This window comes from Lissotriton helveticus, chromosome 11 (genome assembly GCF_964261635.1).
Source record: "Lissotriton helveticus chromosome 11, aLisHel1.1, whole genome shotgun sequence".
NCBI lineage: Eukaryota > Metazoa > Chordata > Amphibia > Caudata > Salamandridae > Lissotriton > Lissotriton helveticus.
The window spans coordinates 11,176,658-11,200,166 of NC_136072.1; the positions used below are offsets into that span (position 1 = coordinate 11,176,658).

Consider the following 23,509-nt stretch of genomic DNA (forward strand, 5'->3'; position numbering starts at 1 on the left):
GATGTAATCGAAGTATGATCATAGGCAATTTAAGTATAGTCTCAGGGAGCCTACATATAGCGAAACTTACATGGCCAAAAAGCGTCCACGAGGAATTAATCCAAAATCGCGGCGCCCATAGCGAAGCTCATCCGTACTTCCAATTCCCTTGAACAAGAAGAAGGTGGGATCGGGATTAGCTATTTTGCAAACGAGAAGTCGATGAGACATCAAATTGCCCGTACTCGGAACTTACTTCAGTAAAGGACCGCAGCCGCGGTATGTCACTGCCGAGGGTTCAATCCTACAACGCGGAAGTGCCCAGCTTCCATGTTTGTAAAGAGTCTGACGTGTGGATCACGTGCTAGACTGAAACTAAAGAGATACTGTCCTCGATCGGAATGCCGATCATATCTCCGTTGGCCAGTGTGTTATAATGGGGAACAGTGCCATAATTGAAACAATAGTTGCGGAAGGGTGTGCCATCAACCCTGATGCTTAAAATAATTTAAATTAAGTTTAAATAGGGTCAAAATGGTGAGATAATTAACATATTCCTCTCATTACATATGAAATTAAGCGCTAGTTGAATGTCGTAGGAGAAGTATTAACGAAGGGTTTTATATCAACGTACTCAGATTGTCCAAGTATTGAAATAAACTGAAATAAACGTGCACCTCTCACACACGAGGGTGTAGACGTTGTTCATTATAATACCAGTGTATATCCCATAACATAGTCACAGCACTTAGTCCAGTACAAAACCTATCATGTCTACATACGTATGAAAGTTAGAATGGTTTCAATGAGACCGGAAGCTGCACCTCTCCAACATGAGGGTGAGAGCCTCATTCATCCTGTTTATAACAATGTAATCGCATAACAGTATGTATCAGGACACAACTATATGAAGATGTACATGTGTATAATGGTGCATCTCAGTCATCCTCACTAGCACACGAGGATAGAGTCAACGTACAAGTGCTGCCATCTGAGCATAGCTACTGTCGGTTTCATTAAGGCCGTTAGCAATTGAGTTAAAGATGGTCATCCATTTCAATTCGCGTGTATTGAGCACTGTCAATAGGTTTCCACCCCTTCTGCCCAAAGTAATCTTCTCTATAACTAGCCAAGTCAGTTCTTGCACTGTGTGGCCCATTTTTTGGCAATGTGCAACCAAGGGTGCTCCTGGTACTGCACACCGGATCCTGCTGCCATGTTGGAGGATCCTCTGTTTAACTTTTTGTTGGGTCTGCCCAACATATATCTTGGCACAGGGGCATTGAATCAGATATATCACGTTGGCAGTGTTACAATTCGTGTAGGATTTTAAATCAAAGGTCCGATTTTGGTATACAAATTGTTTAGTTTGTAGAGTTGTAGCACATGCAACGCATGCCCCACACTTGAAATGCCCAATAATGGGTGGAAGATTCCATAGTGAAGTGATGCTTGGTTGTTCAGGAGGCTCCAAAAAGGAATGGACCACCATGTCTCTGATATTCTTAGCTCTTTTAAAAGAATGTAGAGGTAACTGTTCTTGTTTTATGTCATCTGCTACCAAGGGCCAATTCCTGTTTATGATCTTTTTAATGTCATTGCTTCTTGTTGAGAAAGTGGTAACGCAGATGATGCGCTCAGGGTTATTTTTATCCTGATTGTCATTATTAAGGAGATTTTCTCGCGGATTATACCATGCCCGTTTGCGAGCTTTTTTCACAAGACGTCCTGGATATCCTCGGGCTATTAGTCGGTCTAACAAATCTTGGGATTCAGACATATAGTCCTCCTTTTTGGAACAATTCCTTCTGATGCGTAGGAATTGTCCCACAGGTAGATTGTCTTTCAGTTCTCTAGGGTGGTGGCTCCCGTATTGTAGCAAGGAGTTTCTATCCATGGGTTTCCTGTATAGAGTTGTCTGCAGGTGATCGTTCTCTACATAGATGGTAATATCCAAAAATGGAATCCGGTTGTCGCTGGATTGCATCGTGAACTGAATGTGTTCATTGCATGAGTTCAGCCAGGTATGAAAGCTGTTTAGTTGTTCCAGGTTACCATCCCAAATGCAGAGGACGTCGTCAATATATCTGACCCATAATGATAGATTGGCCTTAAATGGGTTATTTGTTGAAAAGATATATTGTTGTTCAAAGGAGTCCATGAATATGATAGCTAAATTTGGGGCAAAAGTCGCCCCCATGGCTACTCCCTTCGTTTGGAGGTAGAAGTCTTGTTGGAAAATGAAAAAATTCCTCATCATGGCTAATTGCAGGAGCTCCACAATAAAATTGGTTGGAACCGGAACCGGTGCTGGTCGTTGATCTAGGACTTTACGGATAACTTCAAGGGCATCCAGCTGTGGTATACTAGTGTATAAAGACACTATATCGCACGTGACTAGCAGTTGTTGTTGATGGTCAAAAGGGCGTTGATCCACTAGGTTGATGGTTTGAGTAGTGTCTCTGAGATACGCCTGAGTCTTAATGGCTATTGGTTTTAGAAAAAAGTCTATATACTTGCAGAGTGGTTCCAGCATAGACCCACAGCCCGAAACGATCGGGCGGCCAGGTGGATTAAGCGCATCCTTGTGTACTTTTGGTAGAGTATATATGGTGGCCAACCTAGGATGTTGCTGATTAAGGAACTTAAACTCTGATTCAGATAAGAATCCCTCGTCCAGGCCTCTTGTTGTGACTTGGAGTATTTCAACCGCAAGTTCCCGAGATGGGTCCATGGGTAATTTTCGATAGCTGATACCATCTGAAAGTTGGCGATAAATCTCCTCCTGGTATTTGCTGAGGTCTTGTACCACAATGGCGCCCCCTTTATCAGCGGGTTTTATTATCACCTTTTTGTTTGTATTCAAAGTTGTTAGGGCAGTCTTCTCCGCTTTACTCAAATTGAATCGTATGTATTTGTGGTGTCCGAGCAGCGTATCTACCTCTTTTGTCACTTTCTCTTCAAAAGCCAGGATTCTATGGCTCATGGCGTAGGTAGGGGGAAAAAAGGTCGAGGGTCGTCTCAATCCAGTGGTGGAAGATCGTTGTTCAGTGGTTTGATTTCTAAAGTAGTATCTCAGGCGAATTTTTCGAAAGAATCTGACCAATTCTGTTTTTAACTGGAACTTATTCGGTGTCGCCGTGGGGACATATGATAGACCTCTACTCAAGACCTGTACTTCACGATCATTCAGTTGATGCTGAGAAATGTTGATGACCGGATTGGAGGTCACTTGTGTATTCGTGTCATCATCACGGCCACTCAGGGTTCCAGAGGTCACTTGTGTATTCGTGTCATCATCACGGCCACTCAGGATTCCCAGGGCAAGATCAGGGTTGTTGGTAGCTACCATCGGTAAGTGTTCCTCCTGGTGGAGATCTCTCCATGTGCCTCCGGGCGGAAGGTTACCTGTTTTTGCGCTTTGCCTCTGCCTCCACTCCAATTGTTCGAATTCTGTTGTTGGCCTCGTGTTTGTCCACGTGCCCAATTGTTCCCACGACCTCGAGGTGGTCTCCAATGGCCCCGACCTTGGTCTAAAAAATGAGGGGGGCATGGGGCTGAATTCTGTGGCTGATATACTGGATATCCAAAGTCCTGTGGCTGATAATTATAGGATGTGTTCGCACTCAGTTCTCCTTCGCTCCCTGAACCAAACGATGAGTCGGAGAACGTGGTATAATGACGTCTCCCACGATAATTTCCTCGTCCCCGGTTAGTGAACCGACCTTGGTTATCTTGTTTAAAATAGTCGGGTTGTAAATAAGGGTAGACACTCTTCTTATCAAATGAGCGCAGATCTTTTGCCAATTTTTCAAATTTCTTTGTTTGGGCTGTAATGTCGAAATCCTTTAGGGTAACGTCCAAACTCTCTAATGCCTCCTTTGCATTAGACAAAGTTGTGTCACCAAGAATCTCAGATCTCAATGCTGCTATTTCCTTAGATAAGGTCTGGACTTGTTCCGCGGCCGTCTCCACTCCCAGCACCATCCAGTGCCGGGAGCAGTTGTTGGCCACGTAACTAAAGCCCTCCTTAAATTTGGGGACGTCCACGAAAATCGCGGGTTCGATTTTAATTTGGAGCCCCACGGGAATTATATTTTCTTGGAGGTAACGTGTCAGCAGATGCCCATGCAAGCGAGTTCTGACCAACTTTTTTTCTAACCTCTCCAGGCGGGCGACTTTATCATTAAGAGTGAAGTCTACCCTGGGTGTTGTGGTGGAGAGAAAAGTGTTCCCCTGATCTAGTATCAATTGATTAATGTACTCCTCTGTGTATGAAAGAAGTTCAGATTCAACCATGGTAATGTTGTAAACAAATCACAGTACAGAAAACCTCGCAGGTCAGCACCTGCTCAGATAATATTACCAAAAGGGGGGTTATACCCAAAAGTCACTGGGACCTGGGTGCTAGAATGTACATATAAAGGGGTCCCAGGAAAAGAAAAATGTCATCAAAGTGCGCAATACTATTAATCAAATCATTTTAGAAAAGAATTCATCATTTTAATCAATGCAGACATTGTCAATTAATAGCAATGTGCAATTCATTTCAATTACAAACTATACATTTTATAACAAACAGAGCCCCAATAAATAGAAAGGAGTGAAAAGGTAAGGGGTGCAAGATAAAAAGAGTGACAGAATTCAGACAAGCAATTTCAATTTCCAATGTGCTACAAGACATAAACTGTGTATAACGAAAAGCTAAAACTTCGTTGAGCCCAAGTTACAATAACATTACTAAACACATCATTCAACGGTCACAGTCTTCAATAATTAAATCAGGGATAGTGCCGGATGATAGAGTGAGTAGAGTCGTCGACGTTTCGACCCCTACATGGAGGGTTGGTTTGGGGCCTCACGGCGGGGTCTTCATCAGGACGGGGGGTGCAAGAGTGGGGCAACGTGATTCTAAGGAATAAAAAAGGTTCAATGAATTCTACTCGTAGTTAATACAACCTCTCAAAAGGGTGTGCATACAAAAAGAATTAGGCAATTTTACCATGTGTATCGGGCCAGCCGGCACCGAATTGAAGGAATCTGATACAGCCACCTTCTAAGTCGTCGGATGATAAGGAACGCAGATAGCGTGACGACTGAGGGGAAAAGCACAAGGGACCTTAATCAGTATGGTACTGGTAGAGGAGGGATTCAGTTGACTGTTAGTCATTGCAGGGCAAAAGCACTTACATCTGAATTTCAGTATGTGAGGTTCAATACAGTCCATCCACCTCAAAGGGCTGTTGTGGTACACGTATTCTCCCACAGACGAATGGCCACTAGAGGAGGGAGATATTTATAGACAGATGTAATCGAAGTATGATCATAGGCAATTTAAGTATAGTCTCAGGGAGCCTACATATAGCGAAACTTACATGGCCAAAAAGCGTCCACGAGGAATTAATCCAAAATCGCGGCGCCCATAGCGAAGCTCATCCGTACTTCCAATTCCCTTGAACAAGAAGAAGGTGGGATCGGGATTAGCTATTTTGCAAACGAGAAGTCGATGAGACATCAAATTGCCCGTACTCGGAACTTACTTCAGTAAAGGACCGCAGCCGCGGTATGTCACTGCCGAGGGTTCAATCCTACAACGCGGAAGTGCCCAGCTTCCGTGTTTGTAAAGAGTCTGACGTGTGGATCACGTGCTAGACTGAAACTAAAGAGATACTGTCCTCGATCGGAATGCCGATCATATCTCCGTTGGCCAGTGTGTTATAATGGGGAACAGTGCCATAATTGAAACAATAGTTGCGGAAGGGTGTGCCATCAACCCTGATGCTTAAAATAATTTAAATTAAGTTTAAATAGGGTCAAAATGGTGAGATAATTAACATATTCCTCTCATTACATATGAAATTAAGCGCTAGTTGAATGTCGTAGGAGAAGTATTAACGAAGGGTTTTATATCAACGTACTCAGATTGTCCAAGTATTGAAATAAACTGAAATAAACGTGCACCTCTCACACACGAGGGTGTAGACGTTGTTCATTATAATACCAGTGTATATCCCATAACATAGTCACAGCACTTAGTCCAGTACAAAACCTATCATGTCTACATACGTATGAAAGTTAGAATGGTTTCAATGAGACCGGAAGCTGCACCTCTCCAACATGAGGTGAGAGCCTCATTCATCCTGTTTATAACAATGTAATCGCATAACAGTATGTATCAGGACACAACTATATGAAGATGTACATGTGTATAATGGTGCATCTCAGTCATCCTCACTAGCACACGAGGATAGAGTCAACGTACAAGTGCTGCCATCTGAGCATAGCTACTGTCGGTTTCATTAAGGCCGTTAGCAATTGAGTTAAAGATGGTCATCCATTTCAATTCGCGTGTATTGAGCACTGTCGATAGGTTTCCACCCCTTCTGCCCAAAGTAATCTTCTCTATAACTAGCCAAGTCAGTTCTTGCACTGTGTGGCCCATTTTTTGGCAATGTGCAACCAAGGGTGCTCCTGGTACTGCACACCGGATCCTGCTGCCATGTTGGAGGATCCTCTGTTTAACTTTTTGTTGGGTCTGCCCAACATATATCTTGGCACAGGGGCATTGAATCAGATATATAACGTTGGCAGTGTTACAATTCGTGTAGGATTTTAAATCAAAGGTCCGATTTTGGTATACAAATTGTTTAGTTTGTAGAGTTGTAGCACATGCAACGCATGCCCCACACTTGAAATGCCCAATAATGGGTGGAAGATTCCATAGTGAAGTGATGCTTGGTTGTTCAGGAGGCTCCAAAAAGGAATGGACCACCATGTCTCTGATATTCTTAGCTCTTTTAAAAGAATGTAGAGGTAACTGTTCTTGTTTTATGTCATCTGCTACCAAGGGCCAATTCCTGTTTATGATCTTTTTAATGTCATTGCTTCTTGTTGAGAAAGTGGTAACGCAGATGATGCGCTCAGGGTTATTTTTATCCTGATTGTCATTATTAAGGAGATTTTCTCGCGGATTATACCATGCCCGTTTGCGAGCTTTTTTCACAAGACGTCCTGGATATCCTCGGGCTATTAGTCGGTCTAACAAATCTTGGGATTCAGACATATAGTCCTCCTTTTTGGAACAATTCCTTCTGATGCGTAGGAATTGACAGTAGCTATGCTCAGATGGCAGCACTTGTACGTTGACTCTATCCTCGTGTGCTAGTGAGGATGACTGAGATGCACCATTATACACATGTACATCTTCATATAGTTGTGTCCTGATACATACTGTTATGCGATTACATTGTTATAAACAGGATGAATGAGGCTCTCACCCTCATGTTGGAGAGGTGCAGCTTCCGGTCTCATTGAAACCATTCTAACTTTCATACGTATGTAGACATGATAGGTTTTGTACTGGACTAAGTGCTGTGACTATGTTATGGGATATACACTGGTATTATAATGAACAACGTCTACACCCTCGTGTGTGAGAGGTGCACGTTTATTTCAGTTTATTTCAATACTTGGACAATCTGAGTACGTTGATATAAAACCCTTCGTTAATACTTCTCCTACGACATTCAACTAGCGCTTAATTTCATATGTAATGAGAGGAATATGTTAATTATCTCACCATTTTGACCCTATTTAAACTTAATTTAAATTATTTTAAGCATCAGGGTTGATGGCACACCCTTCCGCAACTATTGTTTCAATTATGGCACTGTTCCCCATTATAACACACTGGCCAACGGAGATATGATCGGCATTCCGATCGAGGACAGTATCTCTTTAGTTTCAGTCTAGCACGTGATCCACACGTCAGACTCTTTACAAACACGGAAGCTGGGCACTTCCGCGTTGTAGGATTGAACCCTCGGCAGTGACATACCGCGGCTGCGGTCCTTTACTGAAGTAAGTTCCGAGTACGGGCAATTTGATGTCTCATCGACTTCTCGTTTGCAAAATAGCTAATCCCGATCCCACCTTCTTCTTGTTCAAGGGAATTGGAAGTACGGATGAGCTTCGCTATGGGCGCCGCGATTTTGGATTAATTCCTCGTGGACGCTTTTTGGCCATGTAAGTTTCGCTATATGTAGGCTCCCTGAGACTATACTTAAATTGCCTATGATCATACTTCGATTACATCTGTCTATAAATATCTCCCTCCTCTAGTGGCCATTCGTCTGTGGGAGAATACGTGTACCACAACAGCCCTTTGAGGTGGATGGACTGTATTGAACCTCACATACTGAAATTCAGATGTAAGTGCTTTTGCCCTGCAATGACTAACAGTCAACTGAATCCCTCCTCTACCAGTACCATACTGATTAAGGTCCCTTGTGCTTTTCCCCTCAGTCGTCACGCTATCTGCGTTCCTTATCATCCGACGACTTAGAAGGTGGCTGTATCAGATTCCTTCAATTCGGTGCCGGCTGGCCCGATACACATGGTAAAATTGCCTAATTCTTTTTGTATGCACACCCTTTTGAGAGGTTGTATTAACTACGAGTAGAATTCATTGAACCTTTTTTATTCCTTAGAATCACGTTGCCCCACTCTTGCACCCCCCGTCCTGATGAAGACCCCGCCTTGAGGCCCCAAACCAACCCTCCATGTAGGGGTCGAAACGTCGACGACTCTACTCACTCTATCATCCGGCACTATCCCTGATTTAATTATTGAAGACTGTGACCGTTGAATGATGTGTTTAGTAATGTTATTGTAACTTGGGCTCAACGAAGTTTTAGCTTTTCGTTATACACAGTTTATGTCTTGTAGCACATTGGAAATTGAAATTGCTTGTCTGAATTCTGTCACTCTTTTTATCTTGCACCCCTTACCTTTTCACTCCTTTCTATTTATTGGGGCTCTGTTTGTTATAAAATGTATAGTTTGTAATTGAAATGAATTGCACATTGCTATTAATTGACAATGTCTGCATTGATTAAAATGATGAATTCTTTTCTAAAATGATTTGATTAATAGTATTGTGCACTTTGATGACATTTTTCTTTTCCTGGGACCCCTTTATATGTACATTCTAGCACCCAGGTCCCAGTAACTTTTGGGTATAACCCCCCTTTTGGTAATATTATCTGAGCAGGTGCTGACCTGCGAGGTTTTCTGTACTGTGACTTGTTTACAACATTACCATGGTTGAATCTGAACTTCTTTCATACACAGAGGAGTACATTAATCAATTGATACTAGATCAGGGGAACACTTTTCTCTCCACCACAACACCCGGGGTAGACTTCACTCTTAATGATAAAGTCGCCCGCCTGGAGAGGTTAGAAAAAAAGTTGGTCAGAACTCGCTTGCATGGGCATCTGCTGACACGTTACCTCCAAGAAAATATAATTCCCGTGGGGCTCCAAATTAAAATCGAACCCGCGATTTTCGTGGACGTCCCCAAATTTAAGGAGGGCTTTAGTTACGTGGCCAACAACTGCTCCCGGCACTGGATGGTGCTGGGAGTGGAGACGGCCGCGGAACAAGTCCAGACCTTATCTAAGGAAATAGCAGCATTGAGATCTGAGATTCTTGGTGACACAACTTTGTCTAATGCAAAGGAGGCATTAGAGAGTTTGGACGTTACCCTAAAGGATTTCGACATTACAGCCCAAACAAAGAAATTTGAAAAATTGGCAAAAGATCTGCGCTCATTTGATAAGAAGAGTGTCTACCCTTATTTACAACCCGACTATTTTAAACAAGATAACCAAGGTCGGTTCACTAACCGGGGACGAGGAAATTATCGTGGGAGACGTCATTATACCACGTTCTCCGACTCATCGTTTGGTTCAGGGAGCGAAGGAGAACTGAGTGCGAACACATCCTATAATTATCAGCCACAGGACTTTGGATATCCAGTATATCAGCCACAGAATTCAGCCCCATGCCCCCCTCATTTTTTAGACCAAGGTCGGGGCCATTGGAGACCACCTCGAGGTCGTGGGAACAATTGGGCACGTGGACAAACACGAGGCCAACAACAGAATTCGAACAATTGGAGTGGAGGCAGAGGCAAAGCGCAAAAACAGGTAACCTTCCGCCCGGAGGCACATGGAGAGATCTCCACCAGGAGGAACACTTACCGATGGTAGCTACCAACAACCCTGATCTTGCCCTGGGAATCCTGAGTGGCCGTGATGATGACACGAATACACAAGTGACCTCTGGAACCCTGAGTGGCCGTGATGATGACACGAATACACAAGTGACCTCCAATCCGGTCATCAACATTTCTCAGCATCAACTGAATGATCGTGAAGTACAGGTCTTGAGTAGAGGTCTATCATATGTCCCCACGGCGACACCGAATAAGTTCCAGTTAAAAACAGAATTGGTCAGATTCTTTCGAAAAATTCGCCTGAGATACTACTTTAGAAATCAAACCACTGAACAACGATCTTCCACCACTGGATTGAGACGACCCTCGACCTTTTTTCCCCCTACCTACGCCATGAGCCATAGAATCCTGGCTTTTGAAGAGAAAGTGACAAAAGAGGTAGATACGCTGCTCGGACACCACAAATACATACGATTCAATTTGAGTAAAGCGGAGAAGACTGCCCTAACAACTTTGAATACAAACAAAAAGGTGATAATAAAACCCGCTGATAAAGGGGGCGCCATTGTGGTACAAGACCTCAGCAAATACCAGGAGGAGATTTATCGCCAACTTTCAGATGGTATCAGCTATCGAAAATTACCCATGGACCCATCTCGGGAACTTGCGGTTGAAATACTCCAAGTCACAACAAGAGGCCTGGACGAGGGATTCTTATCTGAATCAGAGTTTAAGTTCCTTAATCAGCAACATCCTAGGTTGGCCACCATATATACTCTACCAAAAGTACACAAGGATGCGCTTAATCCACCTGGCCGCCCGATCGTTTCGGGCTGTGGGTCTATGCTGGAACCACTCTGCAAGTATATAGACTTTTTTCTAAAACCAATAGCCATTAAGACTCAGGCGTATCTCAGAGACACTACTCAAACCATCAACCTAGTGGATCAACGCCCTTTTGACCATCAACAACAACTGCTAGTCACGTGCGATATAGTGTCTTTATACACTAGTATACCACAGCTGGATGCCCTTGAAGTTATCCGTAAAGTCCTAGATCAACGACCAGCACCGGTTCCGGTTCCAACCAATTTTATTGTGGAGCTCCTGCAATTAGCCATGATGAGGAATTTTTTCATTTTCCAACAAGACTTCTACCTCCAAACGAAGGGAGTAGCCATGGGGGCGACTTTTGCCCCAAATTTAGCTATCATATTCATGGACTCCTTTGAACAACAATATATCTTTTCAACAAATAACCCATTTAAGGCCAATCTATCATTATGGGTCAGATATATTGACGACGTCCTCTGCATTTGGGATGGTAACCTGGAACAACTAAACAGCTTTCATACCTGGCTGAACTCATGCAATGAACACATTCAGTTCACGATGCAATCCAGCGACAACCGGATTCCATTTTTGGATATTACCATCTATGTAGAGAACGATCACCTGCAGACAACTCTATACAGGAAACCCATGGATAGAAACTCCTTGCTACAATACGGGAGCCACCACCCTAGAGGACTGAAAGACAATCTACCTGTGGGACAATTCCTACGCATCAGAAGGAATTGTTCCAAAAAGGAGGACTATATGTCTGAATCCCAAGATTTGTTAGACCGACTAATAGCCCGAGGATATCCAGGACGTCTTGTGAAAAAAGCTCGCAAACGGGCATGGTATAATCCGCGAGAAAATCTCCTTAATAATGACAATCAGGATAAAAATAACCCTGAGCGCATCATCTGCGTTACCACTTTCTCAACAAGAAGCAATGACATTAAAAAGATCATAAACAGGAATTGGCCCTTGGTAGCAGATGACATAAAACAAGAACAGTTACCTCTACATTCTTTTAAAAGAGCTAAGAATATCAGAGACATGGTGGTCCATTCCTTTTTGGAGCCTCCTGAACAACCAAGCATCACTTCACTATGGAATCTTCCACCCATTATTGGGCATTTCAAGTGTGGGGCATGCGTTGCATGTGCTACAACTCTACAAACTAAACAATTTGTATACCAAAATCGGACCTTTGATTTAAAATCCTACACGAATTGTAACACTGCCAACGTTATATATCTGATTCAATGCCCCTGTGCCAAGATATATGTTGCGCAGACCCAACAAAAAGTTAAACAGAGGATCCTCCAACATGGCAGCAGGATCCGGTGTGCAGTACCAGGAGCACCCTTGGTTGCACATTGCCAAAAAATGGGCCACACAGTGCAAGAACTGACTTGGCTAGTTATAGAGAAGATTACTTTGGGCAGAAGGGGTGGAAACCTATCGACAGTGCTCAATACACGCGAATTGAAATGGATGACCATCTTTAACTCAATTGCTAACGGCCTTAATGAAACCGACAGTAGCTATGCTCAGATGGCAGCACTTGTACGTTGACTCTATCCTCGTGTGCTAGTGAGGATGACTGAGATGCACCATTATACACATGTACATCTTCATATAGTTGTGTCCTGATACATACTGTTATGCGATTACATTGTTATAAACAGGATGAATGAGGCTCTCACCCTCATGTTGGAGAGGTGCAGCTTCCGGTCTCATTGAAACCATTCTAACTTTCATACGTATGTAGACATGATAGGTTTTGTACTGGACTAAGTGCTGTGACTATGTTATGGGATATACACTGGTATTATAATGAACAACGTCTACACCCTCGTGTGTGAGAGGTGCACGTTTATTTCAGTTTATTTCAATACTTGGACAATCTGAGTACGTTGATATAAAACCCTTCGTTAATACTTCTCCTACGACATTCAACTAGCGCTTAATTTCATATGTAATGAGAGGAATATGTTAATTATCTCACCATTTTGACCCTATTTACACTTAATTTAAATTATTTTAAGCATCAGGGTTGATGGCACACCCTTCCGCAACTATTGTTTCAATTATGGCACTGTTCCCCATTATAACACACTGGCCAACGGAGATATGATCGGCATTCCGATCGAGGACAGTATCTCTTTAGTTTCAGTCTAGCACGTGATCCACACGTCAGACTCTTTACAAACACGGAAGCTGGGCACTTCCGCGTTGTAGGATTGAACCCTCGGCAGTGACATACCGCGGCTGCGGTCCTTTACTGAAGTAAGTTCCGAGTACGGGCAATTTGATGTCTCATCGACTTCTCGTTTGCAAAATAGCTAATCCCGATCCCACCTTCTTCTTGTTCAAGGGAATTGGAAGTACGGATGAGCTTCGCTATGGGCGCCGCGATTTTGGATTAATTCCTCGTGGACTCTTTTTGGCCATGTAAGTTTCGCTATATGTAGGCTCCCTGAGACTATACTTAAATTGCCTATGATCATACTTCGATTACATCTGTCTATAAATATCTCCCTCCTCTAGTGGCCATTCGTCTGTGGGAGAATACGTGTACCACAACAGCCCTTTGAGGTGGATGGACTGTATTGAACCTCACATACTGAAATTCAGATGTAAGTGCTTTTGCCCTGCAATGACTAACAGTCAACTGAATCCCTCCTCTACCAGTACCATACTGATTAAGGTCCCTTGTGCTTTTCCCCTCAGTCGTCACGCTATCTGCGTTCCTTATCATCCGACGACTTAGAAGGTGGCTGTATCAGATTCCTTCAATTCGGTGCCGGCTGGCCCGATACACATGGTAAAATTGCCTAATTCTTTTTGTATGCACACCCTTTTGAGAGGTTGTATTAACTACGAGTAGAATTCATTGAACCTTTTTTATTCCTTAGAATCACGTTGCCCCACTCTTGCACCCCCCGTCCTGATGAAGACCCCGCCTTGAGGCCCCAAACCAACCCTCCATGTAGGGGTCGAAACGTCGACGACTCTACTCACTCTATCATCCGGCACTATCCCTGATTTAATTATTGAAGACTGTGACCGTTGAATGATGTGTTTAGTAATGTTATTGTAACTTGGGCTCAACGAAGTTTTAGCTTTTCGTTATACACAGTTTATGTCTTGTAGCACATTGGAAATTGAAATTGCTTGTCTGAATTCTGTCACTCTTTTTATCTTGCACCCCTTACCTTTTCACTCCTTTCTATTTATTGGGGCTCTGTTTGTTATAAAATGTATAGTTTGTAATTGAAATGAATTGCACATTGCTATTAATTGACAATGTCTGCATTGATTAAAATGATGAATTCTTTTCTAAAATGATTTGATTAATAGTATTGTGCACTTTGATGACATTTTTCTTTTCCTGGGACCCCTTTATATGTACATTCTAGCACCCAGGTCCCAGTGACTTTTGGGTATAACCCCCCTTTTGGTAATAATAGACACCGCCAGCTATGTTAGAGCTTTTCCGCCGCGGTCGGAAGGCGACCCTGGCTAAAAAGCTGCGGACATAAAAAACAGCCCCCGCCATCCTAATCTGACGGGGGTATTTCTTCAGTCCACAGCGGTTAATCCGCATCCTCCGGCCCAGCGGTGGCTTCCGCTGGCCCGGAGGATGCGGATTAACTGCTATCATGATCGGCCCCTAAATGCATTGAAATCCTTTCATGAAGCTGCAGTTCCACAAGTCCCTATAAATGTCCCCTCTTAGTCAAATGCAATAGCATTGAAATATTTTCATAAAGCTGCGGTTTCACCTGCTATTATAGATCCAGCTCGAATCAGAAGCACCTGCTTCAAATGGCCCGCACCAAGCTGAGGGGGCGTGGCTTTAGTACATACATTTGGATACACACTGCTGATAAGTTAAGTAGTTGTGCTTGTTTTTCATGGGATTCATTATTTGCCAAAGTGGGTCCATAGTAATGAGTCCAAATTACGGATTTCAATAAATGTCTTGATTTTTTGGGATCATAACCTACTATTTATATAAGTACCTTTTTCACTGGTACCTACAACACAATGAAACTGTTTATGTTGGTTGTTTATGTTTCAGTGACAGGAATGTCTCACATGCTCCATGTAAGAGAATATAATAAGTGGACGTTATTTTTTTTAATTCTCCCTCTAGGGTTAAAGAGATGGTAGTGCAGCCTTGTGAAGCTTCCTCTTGGGGTGAGTGGTGTTAATATCAATAACATTGCTGTGGGGGGTGTGACTTCAACATAAAGATCTGCACATATGCTCCAGCTATTCTAATTACTTGTGCAAAATTTTAGTAGGATATATACATTTTCCCAAGCTGTTTTGTAGAGAGGAATGAACATTGTAATTTATAATAAATGTCTCGAGGGTTATAAAAATAGTTGATATGACCCCGCTATACATCGGGTCTATCAGTCATTGGGAAGAGCAAGCATCTAACAATTTGTATTTTGGGGGAACTATTTTTTTAGGTGTATGTATAAATGTTACAGTGAAAAACATAGTTACTCAAGGGAAAGTATATCCAGTGGCTGAAGTGGGCTGGTCTTTTGCTGGGGTAGGAGGGAGTATAATTTGAATGACTTGTCAACAGATCAACGATGATGGAGTGATAGACCCTAAAAATGTATGTATATTCTGTATGATATTTGTTTAGAAAAAATAAGGCTGGCAAGACAGATAAAGCTGTTATAGGCCAGACCTAACAAAACACTAAGGCCACCTCCATCTACTTTCCCAAGATCTGGAACTATTTTGTGTCAACATCAGAACTGCCTTAATTCTCTTGCAGTTCAGGAAGGACCAGAAAATTCACCTCTTCAAAGCAAATGACATCTGGTAGCATTAGAAATCACCACCCATAAACATGCTGCCATTGTGTAAATGATTCCTACCTTGTTCCAGTGTCCTGACCCCAGCTTAGCTCTACCTTTGCACTCTGCAAAGTATCATACCTATATAGCATACATGCTATTGACCATGAATGCCATTTCTGTGTTGTGAACTTCACCATCCAACCCAACTCAACAAACAAAGGTACCTTACCGTGGTCCTCAGTAACATGACATCCGCGTCTTTCAAGGTGGACGGCGTACAGTTGGCCCACACCTCCCACTCTGGCTTCAAGTTGAACAGAAAGAGAAGGAGGCCAAAGGACAGGATGCAACCAATGATGCACAACACCCTTCGGCATGGGTGTGTTTTGTATCCAAACATTTCCTGTGAAGTAAAGGAACATACATGGAGTGATAAAGTAACTGACTTTAATGAGGCACCTTCTTTCTCTTCATAGACATTGAATTGCATAAACATTTTTGATCTCTGTGTAGTTGCACATTTCTTGTATTGCAAATACTTGCAGCAGTGCACTTTTCACCCTCAGTTATGAACAGTGCAATATTTGCAGCAGTTACTTGACTCCTGCATACTTTGATCCACATATATGGTGAAAGAATAGCTCATTTGGCTGAAGTACAACCTTCAAATTAGCAATTAAATAATTTAACAAATGTGTTATTTTGTAGGCTGAAATATGACAAATTAACCCCCTGAAATTACACAGATCTGAAATAGAGTTTATTTCCTCAGATTCTGCTGACTGGTCTTAAATATGAAAGACATAACTGTGTTTTAGAGAAATCTCCAAAGAAACATCAGAAGGAACACACTGAACTATTGTCAACTAGCGGGGTTCAATGATTTTTGGACAGCAGAAGAATACCGTCACCATATTTTAATTGGGTGTCTGATACAAATATCAGTGTAATAATGAAACATGGGTCAGACAGTGACCAGCCAGAATAAATTTTGCTTTGTTCTTATCCAATTACATATTGAAGGGGGAGCGAGAGGAGACTTGTTCAGCAATCAACAGTGCAGACAAACTTCTGCATGCTAAGAGGCGCTTGATGGCTGCAGCAGTGGTGCAGACAGCTTGTTTTTTTCTTATTTCTTTTAATCGCTCATAATTGCCACTAAAACAGATAGAGACCCTCCAATTCCTGCCAGCGAAGATGACCCACTAGTGTGCTTGCTTCCCTCTCACAGTGCCAGCAGAACCCTGAGTTTCAATCCCCTCTCCTCCTCGCTGCTCGGGTCCTTAATCCGCAATGGAGCACAGGTCGGATACACCAATCAGGATCATCATGGTCAAAGATTTTACATTTTGAATTAGACCTTTATGTCCCATTGCACCACAGGAGTACATTTCTAAAGTCAACAGGAGCTCAAGGCAGGTACCTATAGTCTCTGTTAGCTTGTTATTTTCATGTAGTTGGAACAGGAGGCCAGCCTTATGAATCTTGATGTCCACTTCTTTGTGTTGGATAAAGAGGGAGCAGGGCAAGTCCTTTTCTGTTCTAATTCGTATCAAGAATGTGTTCTGAAGTGGAGGCCTAGAGATGCCACATTTATGTCTGACAGAAGCTAGCAGGTGGTAATGATTCCTGGTCCTAACCAATGGAGTAAAAGTTCACAGGGCAAGCAATACCCACCGCCCTACATCACGAGCAACTTCAAACAGAACTACAAAAAACACATTAAGAAAAAAAAGACTTCTTTCTTCTGCTCGGTGCAGGACAACCCTAAAAACAGACCCAAAGAGCTCTTCAATATCATCAGGAAACAAACCTCTAAACAAGTGGCCTCCGCAACTCAGGCATCCAAAGAACGTTGTGACAATTTCGTCACAATTTTCAACGACAAAATTGTAAAAATTGATCTCTCACTTGGCTCCAATCTCCCTCCCTCCAACGAGATCCAGGTGGCCAAATTCATCAATAGCGCTTCCTTGAATCCCCCTAAACACTGATCTTCCTTCACTCCCACTCAAGAAGCAGAGATAGTTAAACTAATCTCCAACGCAAAACCCTCATTCCACCCTCTTGATTACCTACCTCCTCAACTGACCAAAGACTTGAAGGTCGCCCTAACTCCAGTTTGGTGCAAGATCATTAACAGCACACTGAAATCAGGAGTCGGACCAGATTGCCTCAAAGTCGGTCAAGTCACACCTCTGCTGAAAAAGCCAGGACTAGATACGCAGGATTTGAATAACTTTAGACTCGTCTCAAACTTACCTCTTCTGTCCAAAATCATGGAAAGATGTGTACTTCCTCAACTGACCCAACACTTGGACCACATCAACCTCCTAGATCCTCATCAATCAGGCTTTAGAAAAGGCTGCATCACCGGAACTGCAATCCTCAATGTCATAGATGACCTACACAAGTCACTTGACTCGGACCAATGCTGCCTTCTCATCCTCCTGGACCTATCGGCTGCATTCAATACAGTCAATCACAAACTTCTCCTCAAGGTTCTACAAGAAAGGGCTGGTCTTGAAGAGACAGTCCTCCCCTGGTTCTCCTCCTTCCTCCACAACCGATCACAAAGAATAAAAAATTTAAATTTCGAATCCGACCTCCACCCCATGACTAGGGGTGTTCCACAAGGATCAGTGCTCTCCCCTCAGCTTTTAAACATCTACATCGAACCCCTCACCTCTCTACTCAGAAAATCCAACATCCCTTTCTACATATATGCTGATGACATGCACCTATATTTAGAAACCACCTCCATTGATGACCTCCAGAGACTTAACGCCACGCTCAGAGAGGTGCAACAGTGGCTCTCAAGTAACCACCTGAAACTCAATCAAGAGAAAACGTAAATACTCCTCATCTCCAAAAAAGACAAAAACCACCAAATTGCAGAATGTTTCAAAGTTATCGATGCCCTCAATGGCAACATCACACTGGCGGACTCGGTAAAATCTCTAGGTATCACCCTAGACCCGAAACTGGACATGAAAAGTCACATTACAAGAACCGCTAAGAGCGCCTTTCTCAATTTGAGACTACTGTACAAAATAAAACTCTTCCTCCTGCCCAAGGACCATCAACAAGTCACACAAGCACTGGTGCTCTCCAGAATTGACTATGGGATCGCAGCCCTGACTGGCACTACAAAATCCCACCTCGCTCCCCTGAAAACAACCTTCAATGAAGCAGCCAGAATGGTTACCGGAACTAAAAAATTCAAACACATCTCCCCTGCACTCAGGGAACTTAAATGGCTCCCAATAGAGTTACGAGCTAGCTTCAGAACTGCCTGCCTCACGCACAAAGCCCTCCTTACAGGCAAACCAGAATACCTAGCTGCCAAACTCAAAAGAGCCGGCCAGTCCAGGAACCTCAGAAGCTCCAATACTCTTCTACTCATCCCGCTAAAAACTCGAAAACAAAAAACGGCGACCAGATCGTTTGCTTGAAACGCTCCCAAAATCTGGAACTCCATCCCCCCACACATCAGAACGATCCCCTTGTTTCCAAGTTTAAAAAACCTGCTCAGAATCCTCATCCTGGATCATTCTCAAGCGACCAGATAGGAGCTAAGGAAGTTCTTTAATCGGCACCCCCTATAACTTTAACTAGGTGACCAATGTCACTGATTTAGACCTAGAAAACTTCCTAAAGACTCGTATTGTTGGAACAAGAAACTCTTTGGACTCTCAAACCAAGAATTGTGGATTACCATGTTACACTACTAAGTCACCTCCGTTAAAACTCTGCTTTTATCTTCCTGTGCAATATGACAGTAGTACGGTGATAATTGCTCTATGTCTCTGTAAAGGAACTTATAATGTATTTGTTGCCTGCATGCTCAGGTACCTTTTACTACTCATATGTCCGTTTCGCTATGTTACTCTATATTCTCTGTACTGCCCATTTGCAAATAAGTTACTTGTTGTGAAACGCTCTGATACCAGCTGGCGCTATGTAAAACTCCAAAAATAAAAGTAAATTAATATTGAAAATGGCCTTTTTAGTCTGTTAAAATAGTTTGTTTTGACTGCTTGAATTGCATTTTTTACCCTGCTACAATCAGGCTACACAAGCTCGGGCTGAAGAAATGTCAATACTACAACTTTAGTGGATAGCACAATAGGTGCTTGTGCAAAATTGTTTATTGTTGGGTGCTTGTGAGAAATTGTTTGTTGAGGAAGATGGGAGACTTTCTCAAGCAACAGTCACAATTCTCATCAAAGTAAACAACTAAAGACACTAAATTAACCTATGCTTAACCCTCTTGTAGCATAGCAATAAAGCAGTCAGGCTTAACCTGAAGGAAATGTGTGAAGTAGATATGCAGCATCCAAACAGCAATAAAGTGAAAACATAACACATAAAAAATTCCATACCAATTTTTACGAAATTAGTACATTTTAAACAATTATTTGAGTCAAAGATGACAAACATCCAATTGGTAGGATGGGAGATATGCCATTTTAAAGACTGAGGTAAAATAGTGCTTATGAGCACAAATCGCCAACCGTGTTTATCTGGTCGCGACTGGACTGTGACACAAGTTTAGGCCAACCACAGTGGAGTGCAGGCCGGATACAGTTAGTCCAATGGACAAATTGATCTTCAATCCTGGCTGCCCAGTGTTGGGCCATGCACCCGTGTGACCAGGCAGTGACGTGAGGTCCGACATTGGTGATGCATCATACAATGGTGGCTCCAAAATGGCGGGGTTGCGATGCAAGATCTTGAAGCACAGATGGGCCATCCAGTGGCGGTTCTAATGAGCTATAGGCTTGGGATGTGAGTTCCTGTGTCAGAGAGGTGTCACACAGCAGCAGTTCCGATGATGTTTGTGTCTAATGCGAGGTATAGTGTTGGAGGTGCATTGTGCAGCAGTGGTTCCGATAAACTGCAGATCTGGATGCGAGGACTTGTGTCGGGGATTCATCAGACATTGGCAGTTCCAGTGCTGGGCTACAAGGAGATACGTCGTGCTGCGTTGGTTCTGCTGAAAATCACAGCTGGGCTGGCATAGCACCTCTATCTTCACTTCCAAGGGGTTGAAGACTGGGGAGGCACCATTTGAAGGAGTCAGGGACCAAACCAAGTAGAGTCCAGGTACAAGGTTAAAGGTGGTTGGAACCTTTCTGTCCCGTAGATTGTGAACGGGAGTCCAGCCAACCAGCCATTGAAGTCACTCTGGTGGTCCTGAGTTCAAGATGCAGGTCCAGCCCTTCTCACTCGGGCAACAGGACAGCAAAGCAACACAGCAGTAGGGTAGCAGGGCAGCAGGGCAGTTCTTCTTGCAGTAGAGCAGCACAGCGGTCCTTCTTCTGAGTCTTCCACTGGTTCAGAAGTGTGCTGAAGAGTTGGATTTGAGGGTCCAGTATTTATACCTGGTGCCCACTTTGAAGTGGGAGAAGCTTTTAGAGTCCTCCTCCTACAGGCTTGTCTGGATTTGCATTCATTCCTGCCCTGCCCCAGTTTGTTTGGGGGCACAAAAGACTAGTATGAAACCCTTTGTGAGAGTGTTAGGGCAGAGCCTTTGTGATAGGCAAGTGAGGTACAGACTGGCTCGTACCCCCTATCAAATCAGAAATGTATCATCGTGCCAACACCCATTCCCATAATGTCTCACCATCTGAGAGAAATACACAAAGACCAAATGCCAGCTACTCCTAGTCATGTGATACAGGAACAGACTGAAGGCACCAAATAGGACAGGAATCTGCCTAATCGAGCTACATATCTTGAGAAGTAAGTTGTATTGAAGCATACATATTGCTTAAGCTAAAGTATTGGTTTTAGGCAGCAACCTAATACGTTATTTTCGCTAATCAGAACGTTTGAAGTACTGGTTCACAGAGTGATTTTATAGGAAGTTTGTTGTTCCTCTTCCTTATTTACTGAGTACGTGCATTTCATTAACACGCTGTTTTTTTCACTGTGGTGATGGTTTCTTTAATTTTCTTTACTCTCAATTTAAACAACACTGCTTTTGTGTTGTATTCACACTGTTTACTGATCAGAACAGCAGTTTGCTGAGATGAGAAGAAAACTCATATAATTGATTGTACTGTTTTTTTGGGATGTATATTGAATATCATTACAAAATAGTTTTTTGATTTATATAAAATTGATTTCTCTAAGAACTAAAAAGAAATTGATCTAAGAGTTATTTGATACTATTGAAAAATAAGTTATACGTTTCACGCTTAAACCTGTGTAAAGATAAGTAAATCACTTAAAGTTGTGCGTGCCTGAGTCTAGTCGGCCAGTGTGCCATCTAGCCCCTACCTGTACTTACATTAGAGTGTTTAGGTACACTCATACAGGCACAGCACACTGATCAAAAGATTGAACCATAACTAGGGATTAAGCTTCAAAAATAAGGAGTGCATAGACCACCACTTGTCATAATTTCAAAAAGTGGGATTTTCAGAATTGTATATTAAATACAATTTTACTATTTAAAATGATTTTAAATTACAATTCCTCAGATACCAAACATGACTTTCCTACCTATTCCCAATCAAATTGCATGTGTAGTGTGTGCTGTGTCCTGGTTGGCTGAGTGTTCCTAACTTCATTTCGCATCTAACTTTATGGTCTTTTAGAAACGCTTTGTTCCAAGTGGAACTTCCCTTACATGTCACATTGCCTAAGGAAATGGGAGTGCTACGTTAGACAGAAACCCTCAGCGCTGCCCCAAGCCAAAATGTGTCCACTGCTGCAGAAGGGCATGTCAGGGACAATCTATGTGCCTTGGGCCCAGGTGGATAAGGAAGGGCTCACAACTAAACTGCTGCCATTGATGGATGGGGCAGGGAAGTGGATATCATGCTTTGAGAAGAACACAGCGTGGGCAAATCTAGACAATAGGCGATGTGAAAAGTCTGCTAAGCAGTCTCATCAGAAAGCAGACTAACGGTGTTTGCCCGATCCCGCATCCCAGCAGTCTTGCTGACAAATACAGAGCATGACGGGGCTGCACTCAATTCATACAGGCACCCAATATCAACGGCCCTCTGGTAGCTTGGTGAGGATAAATCAGGTTTAACTTAAGAGGCAATGTGTAAAGGATTTGTGCAACAGTAAACAATCAAAACACCAACCCAAAAAGAATCCACACCAGGTTAGAAAACTATGGATTAATCTGATGAACAAAAACAAGACCAAAATGACAAAAATACAAAAAGTAGTGCAAGAGTTATGCATTTTTAAACAATATCTTGAAATATAATGTTTAGAGTCATAAAGTGCAAACTGGAGCTATGCAGAAAGTGCCAGGTCCAACAAGGCCCATTTATAGACCACAACCTTTCTTCTCCAAGTCCTCTTCATGCCCACCCAATTCTCCTTCCCAATCCGTCCGCACAAAATCAATTTGCTCTTCATTGCAGACTCTCCCTCACACCCTGGAGTCCATCCTTGTGTCTCCAAGCCCCAATCACTCCCAGCTAATACATTCCCCACTCTTGCCTCTCCAGTCACACTCACTCCCCATCATGAATTCTTGATCCTTGATCTTCAAGCAGGGTCCCCGGACACTCTGGTTTAACAAGACTGTAGCAGTTTTTACCCTGCTGACCTGCGTCCCAAAAGCTCTCTCAGGACATGTCAATGTGTCAGTCCTTTAACCTGACAGGCGCGGTCAGGTTAAAGGAACTGCAGAGGTTTGACTATTGCATTGCTTTAAATATTAAAGGCAGTATACTATGAGTCAGCCCGGTTGATAGAGGCCCCGTTATGGGCTCAGTAAGGCTGAGGAAGATGCATTGAGTTGGTCAGTGTGATTGTCAGATCTTAATCTGGCCCCAGGTATGCCATAATCATCAGTAGCCCTTGAAAC

The 23,509-nt window shown here is 42.9% G+C and overlaps 1 protein-coding gene across 1 annotated transcript in view; it reads right to left on the minus strand.

Moving 5' to 3' along the window:
- LOC144791846 (putative cation-transporting ATPase 13A4) overlaps nt 1-23,509 on the minus strand; it is a 446,251-nt gene that overhangs the window by 380,697 nt on the left and 42,045 nt on the right. Inside the window, exon 2 of the mRNA XM_078666631.1 lies at nt 15,896-16,069. Coding sequence (XP_078522757.1) covers nt 15,896-16,069 — 174 coding nt within the window. The remainder of the gene's footprint in view (nt 1-15,895; nt 16,070-23,509) is intronic.